General features: G+C 38.7%; 1 protein-coding gene across 1 annotated transcript; it reads right to left on the minus strand.

Annotated features, from left to right (window-relative positions):
- LOC146376623 (E3 ubiquitin-protein ligase TRIM35-like) lies at positions 1–1,738 on the minus strand. Its single transcript, XM_084947450.1, has one exon. It carries the CDS (start codon positions 1,613–1,615, stop codon positions 197–199), a length of 1,419 nt encoding a protein of 472 aa, XP_084803576.1. The 5' UTR covers positions 1,616–1,738; the 3' UTR covers positions 1–196.
- Between the last annotated feature and the right edge of the window lie 4,838 nt (positions 1,739–6,576).

Here is a 6,576-nt window from a genome sequence, read left to right on the forward strand (position 1 = left end):
CAAGAAAAAGCTCCTTTGGTTTCACTGAATTGCTAATAGTTCCATTGAATCAATAAAATAAAATAAAAAACCTCATAATGAAGTTAGTTTGATTAATAATTTCCCTAAAATTAAGCTGCTGGACTGAAGGAAAAAAAAACCCCCAAAACAAAACAAGACAAAAAAAACCCAGTTAAAATAAAGAATCACTTTACAATCAAATCTCACTTTGACAGATTTTGATATCAGAGGTTTTGGCGTCTCCTGCATTTCCAATATTAAAAAATGGGAAGAGTTTCTCAGTGAAAGTGTCTCTGTGAGTGTAGATGTGAGTCATGTCTTCAGGGTCATAGAAGGACACCTCCCCCCTGTCATAGTCCAGCTGGACTCTGATCCTCTGGAGACTCTTCTTCACTTTCACAGTCTGACCAACAACATTAGTGTATTTTCCACTGCGATAAACTAAACACCAGAATCCGTACTTTGGTGAAGCAGATTGCTCATTTTTGTCAACTGACTCTTTAACTAAACCCACAAGCCAGCTAGGATGGTCTCCCACCTCCACCTCCCAGCTGTGTTTCCCTGAGCTGAAGCCCTCAGATCCAAAAACAGTGGCACCATAAGTGTTTCTCTCTGGATTATTAGGAAGCTGCTGATTTGTGTCTCCATTCCTCACACTGGTCAGATCATCAGACAGATAGAGATGGGGGTGTGCAGTGTTTGGGTCCAGAATGACAGGACTGAAGTGGACCTTCTCCTTCATCTTCTCCCACACTCTGAAGGACAGGTTGCCCAGGTGTTTGGCCACATCTATCAGTGCTCCTGAGACCAGCTGTGGATCTGACACTGAGCTCTGGGCTCTGGCTCTGCTCTGAGTGTCTTTATAACTGCTGAGGAATGGCACCCTGTGTTTCTGCAGCTCTTCTTCAACAGCAGAGATGCTGTCTGACAGAGAGGAGATCTGCTCCTCAATCATCTTCATCTCTCTGCTGATTGTCCTCCCCTTCTGCTCCTCTTCCTCCCTCAGAGCTGCCAGTCTGGACTCCTCTTCCTCTTTCAGGAACTGCTGGAGCTTGTTGAACTCTGCTCTGATCTGCCTCTCTGTGGACAACAGCTGCTTCTTGGAGTGTTGAATCACTTTATTGTATGTTTTCTCCACTTGTTTGTGTTTGTTCCTCTTGTCCTGCAGAGACTTTAAGTCAGATTTCAGCTGCTCCTTCAGGTCACTGACTGCTTCTTCTACAGGAACCACTTTGTGACTCTGGTGGAGAGAAAAGTCACACACAGGACACACAACTCTCTGCTCGTCCACACAGAACAGTTTAGGCTCTTCCTCATGTTTACTGCACACCACTGTAAATTTCTTCTCTCCCTTTTCTGTCTCAGATGATCCAGATTTCTGTCTCCCAGCAAATGAATCAGCAAGTTCTTTTAGTGTAAAGTTCACATGTGGATGATCCTTTGAAGATTTTCTTTTACAAATGGGACAGTTTTTGTTTTTAGTTTGTTCCCAGAATTTCTGCAGGCAGCTTGAACAGAAGCTGTGGTTGCAGCTCAGAGACACAGGATCTCTGAAAGTCTCTGAACACACATGGCAGCTCAGGAAATTTTCAAAAAGTCCGAGTTTCTCAGCCATTTGATCTTTAATTATTTTTAACTCACCAAATTAGTGTCTCTCGAACTTTCTGATTAAAATACTCCAAATGTGTGTTTTTCAGCAGAGATCTGACTCCCTGTAATGGCGTCTCAGCTCAGTTCAGTTCAGTAGTGTCGGAATTTACTTTCATTTTCATTTTGAATTTTTGTGTCCGCCAGAGGGCGCTGTCTGTGTCATTTAAACAGTTTCCAGTTTGTGCTCTTTAAAACGACACAAAAGCGATAATGTCTTAACCTCTTAATTAAAAACAAAAGAAAAGCTAAACAGAACATAAAAATGACACAAAGAAGATGAAGCTGTGGTGTTTCAGAAGTTCATGTAGCACAAGTCAATATGTTCTCAGAATTTTTATCTGCAGTTTGAACTAAAGTTCAAAAGGACAGAAATTTCGATTAATCACAAGGTTTAGATTGTCAACCTACCAGAGCCCTGCTCTCACACTCAAAAAAAATTCTTGACCCTCATGAACATGAAGCAATAATTTTGAGTAAAATGCAGCTGAAATACATAAAATCAAAAGTTCATTGTTTCAAATAATACATCATTAAAATATGCTTGTTATAAACTAAATGTATACCAGTGAAGTTTATTTCCTTTGACCAGATTCCATTAAAGATTTCTCTATTATTGTAAACTGACATCCTGTAAGTAGTCAGAGTTCAAGATCACAGGATCTCTGAATGTCTCTGAACACGTTACAGTTTAGGCAAGTTTCTACACTCATCAAATGTCACATCTTTACAGCTTGTACCTTACAGTCCTTCAAGAAAGCAAAGTTCTTTTAGAGAATTCACCTGCTGTAATGGTGTTCTAGTTAATTAATAAACACCAAACACACTACTGTCTGCTTTTACTTCCTGGGCTGTGACCTCAAACCTGCATAAGCTGTTAAACTTTTAGACTCCAACTTTCAAGTTTGCCTTGAACTGAAACTGATTTAAACTTGTTGATATGACATTAAACTGTGACAACACAGAAATGTCACAAATCAGTTGCTGGTCAAAGTCATGTTTAAGGTACTACTGCCTTGAAGTTGTCAATCACATCCACTTTTTTAAATGAAAAAGAACACTGTAGACCTCTTATAAATGCATTAAATGAATCCATGACAAGACAACCGATACTTTATTTATCCCAGACGTCGTGACATTACTTTGTTACAGCAGCCAATGACACACACACAAAAAAAAAATACAAAAAAGTGAAGTGTTCAATAAATCAATACATAATATGACACAATAAGGAGCTTACATCTAAACTGAGTACAGGGATTGTGGTGTGAGGTGTAGATTTTCTGTATCCTTGTGGCAGTGAGGGTGAAACAGTTGTTGAAGGAAGTGTTTATCTGCAGGTCCAGTAAGAGGTGCAGAGGATGGTCTGGGTCACCACAGCAGCAGTCATTTGGATGGAGGAATCCAATCAGGTTGGTGACTCAGCAATGATGAATTCTGTCATCAAGCACCACTCCCTGTTAAAAATATATATTAACATACAATTACTGTTTTTAAGATAAATGCACCTGTGCAGTAACTGCTAGGAAATTAAAGACAAACATATTTATAGGAAACAACTGCAATGCTTTGAAGAGCTTAACACACGAGAAGTTAAAGGGACTGAACATGTGTTGAAAGAAAAGGCAGAGGGTTTGGAGAACACGTGAAACAAGATTCAGCTGGACAGAAGTTTATTAAAGAGAAATGGGTTCTCCTCCAAGTTTTGTTCAGTAGATTTCACTTACAGATTCTCTCTAGTGATGTGAAGTCTAGCAGGTGTCTGCTCACAAAACTCATTTAACAAATATTTTGATCATTCATTTAAAGAAACAGCAGTGCACTGAAGACATTACTGTTACTAATAGAGTCAGTGTAAACAGATAAGTGCCGAGATAATGCTACAATGCACTGACTAACATGTCTAAGAAACCACAGTATCAATGTTAGGTTGCACAGTAAATGCACAGAGTCACATATAACTGTGTTAGGCCAATGATAATAATTTCATATTCTTCATAACATAGCATGTAAAAAAAATGTGTAAAACTCTTAACAGTTATTTTCAGAATCCAACCAACAACAGGACTGTTCTTCGTAGTTATATTTTTCAGCAGGAGATCTCACACCTTGCAGTGGAATTTAAAGTCTGTTTGACAGTGTGGAAATGTTTTCATTCATGACTGTTAAAAACAAGTCAACCAGGCGATGGTGTTGTCGTAATACAATCTTAGAAGATCTTGGCAGTTTTGTTTCCATACAGAAAGAAAATGAAAGAAGAAAATTATATGTTGAGCTCTCAGGATTTGCTTTTACTTAAATAAAGTATAAAAATGACAGAAAGAAGGAGAAATCAGATTTGTTTTAGTCTGCTGAGGAGGATTTCAACTGACAGATACTAAACCAGTTTTACAACATTTTTTTTTCAGCAACTGCCACAGGAAACACTTTCCCAGCATGACTTTAACAACAACATCAACATGCATAGAAAATAAAGAAATCTTTTTACAATTTTTATCAAATCCAAATCAAGACTGAACCAAAAGAGAAAGTGTAAAATGCTAAAAAAAAAAAAAAAAAAAAAAGAGCAGTCATGTTTTAATCAAGATGATTCAAAATTCATAAACGGACACATTGTTACAAAATGCCTATCCCAGCTGTCATATCAAGACATGCTAGTCTGCCCCTGGGCCAACACAAGGAGACAAATGACCGTTTTCACCCACATTCACACCCACGGTCAATTTGAAATCATCAGTTAACTGTGGGAGTAGCTGATGAAAACCCAGGCAAACAGAAAGCCAGTTTGTGGATTTGAACTCAGGACTTTCTTGCTTCTTGCCACCACGCTGCCATATTCAGACACAGTACAAGGTTTTAATGAATGTATCTGCAATATTTTCAGAAATCAGTCTTGATTTTTTTGTTTTACTTGTGAACTAAGGTTACTAAAGCAAATCATATTACATATGAAAAAGTGTCACAGAATGAAAATAAATTGTGTTATAATACTGTTTTTCAAGTTCCTGGGTACCACCATCTCCCAGGAGGTGAAGTGGGAGACCAACATCTTAAAAAGACCCAGCAAAGGATGTACTTCCTGAGACAAGTGGGGAAGTACAGTCTTCCACATGAGCTGCTGATCCAGTTCTACACTGCAGTCATTGAGTCTGTCCTGTGCTCTTCCATCACAGTCTGGTATGGTGCAGCCACTAAACAGGAGAGGTGCAGACTGCAGCGGACTGTACGGGCAGCTGAAAAGATCATGGGCGCCCCCTGCCCTCCACCCAGGACCTGCACCTCTCAAGAACCAGGAAACACGCAGGGAAAATCATCACAGACCCCTCCCACCCTGGACACAGACTTTTTGACCTGCTGCCCTCTGGCAGACGGTATAGAAGCCTGCAGACCAGGACCACCCGACACAGGAACATATTCTTTCCCCTCACCATCTCCCTCCTAAGTCTCACATTGCTTCACCTAGACTGCAATAGATGTGTGTGCGTATTGAGTCATTTACATATTGTTGTGAGCCGGTAGAGACTCCATCTACCGGAAACAAATTCCTTGTATGTGTTTGAGCATATGCTTGGCCAATAAAACCAATTCTGATTCTGATTCCGTTGAGAAAATATCAACTTTGTCTCCATCTTGTGGTTTTTGCAGGAACAAAACTGTTCACAGTTTCGTCCACATGATCAAGTTTTATTGCAGTACATCAGGAGTCAGTGTTTGGTGAAATTATAAGTAGTGTGCATGAAGGTTGTGCTGTCCATTGGCAGGATGAGATAATTATTGAGCAACATTTTTTTTTCTGAACATTAAAGAGAAATCTCAGTTTCAGATTTTTATTTTTTATTTATTTATTTTTTTGGGGGAATTTTGGAATCACCTCACAACATGCTGGGAAAGGCCTAGCAGGGTAGACAATGTTATTAAAGGAAAACAGAAAATCACCACTTCAGATCCACTGTCCCCTGCATAAATCAAGTCACACTCCCTCCCAGTGTTTCATAGTGCCTGGGACGTCATGGGCCAGATTGTAGCAAAGCCACTCCAGACAGAAGAATAACCAAGTAGAGCACAAGTGGATAAATAGGTGAAAACTACCTGCAGCCATTTCCTTTGACTGTGCTGGGTTCCTCGTGTAGTTTGAAGTGACCAACAAAATGTTGGACTTATTATTAGTTGTTTTAGATATTGTAATGTTTTATTGTTTCTGTACTGATATATTGTTTTACTTAGTGATTCATAGTTTTATTTTCTGAAATGTTTTGATTCTATTGGCATGCTGGGAATTCACTCACTTTTTCTGGTGATAGAATTTGTTTACATGTTTGTTTAGTGGGGTTGGTTGGCTTCCTGCAGTTGTCAGATATGTCTTCTCGTGTTTTTCCCATTTTTCATACAGTTTTAGTAATGTTTTTAATAAATAGCCAGTTACGGCACTTAATCTGCACATACTGTTTTGGCTTCTTATTGAAGCCTCTGTGTCATTTACCCTGGTCTTACTGTTTTTATTTATTAATCCTATTTTTCTATTCCTTTCAAATGTGTCTGCTAGTGGATCTCTGTGACACCGGATAAGGCAAACAGAAACCTCTAAGTTGCTCTAATAAGTTTTGTTTGTCATGTACTGTGTGCAGTAGGCAGGAATGGTGAACTTCTGCTGTCAAATACTAAAGTTGTTCCATAAACTACTCGTGTTTTATGCTTGTCTCTGTGCAGTGTGGACCACAACAACAAAAAATCACCTAAATTGATTTTTGTTTCACGTTACAGAGGCAACTTGTTGAACAGCTTTGTGATCAATATTCTAACATGTCAGCTAAAAATAAAATAGAAATGAGAGTTATAATAACTTTTGATTCACTGAAACACTGAAACTCAGAGTGAAGTGTAAAAAGTAAAATTAAAACCTTATTATAAAACATCAGAAGATCAAACTAT

Source organism: Perissodus microlepis, chromosome 12 (genome assembly GCF_051167445.1).
Source record: "Perissodus microlepis isolate ML-2025 ecotype Zambia chromosome 12, ASM5116744v1, whole genome shotgun sequence".
NCBI classification, from domain to species: domain Eukaryota; kingdom Metazoa; phylum Chordata; class Actinopteri; order Cichliformes; family Cichlidae; genus Perissodus; species Perissodus microlepis.

What these genes read in the sequence shown, in the direction of transcription:
- LOC146376623 (XM_084947450.1), bottom strand. Translation starts at nt 1,615, where the DNA reads ATGGCTGAGAAACTCGGACTTTTTGAAAATTTCCTGAGCTGCCATGTG.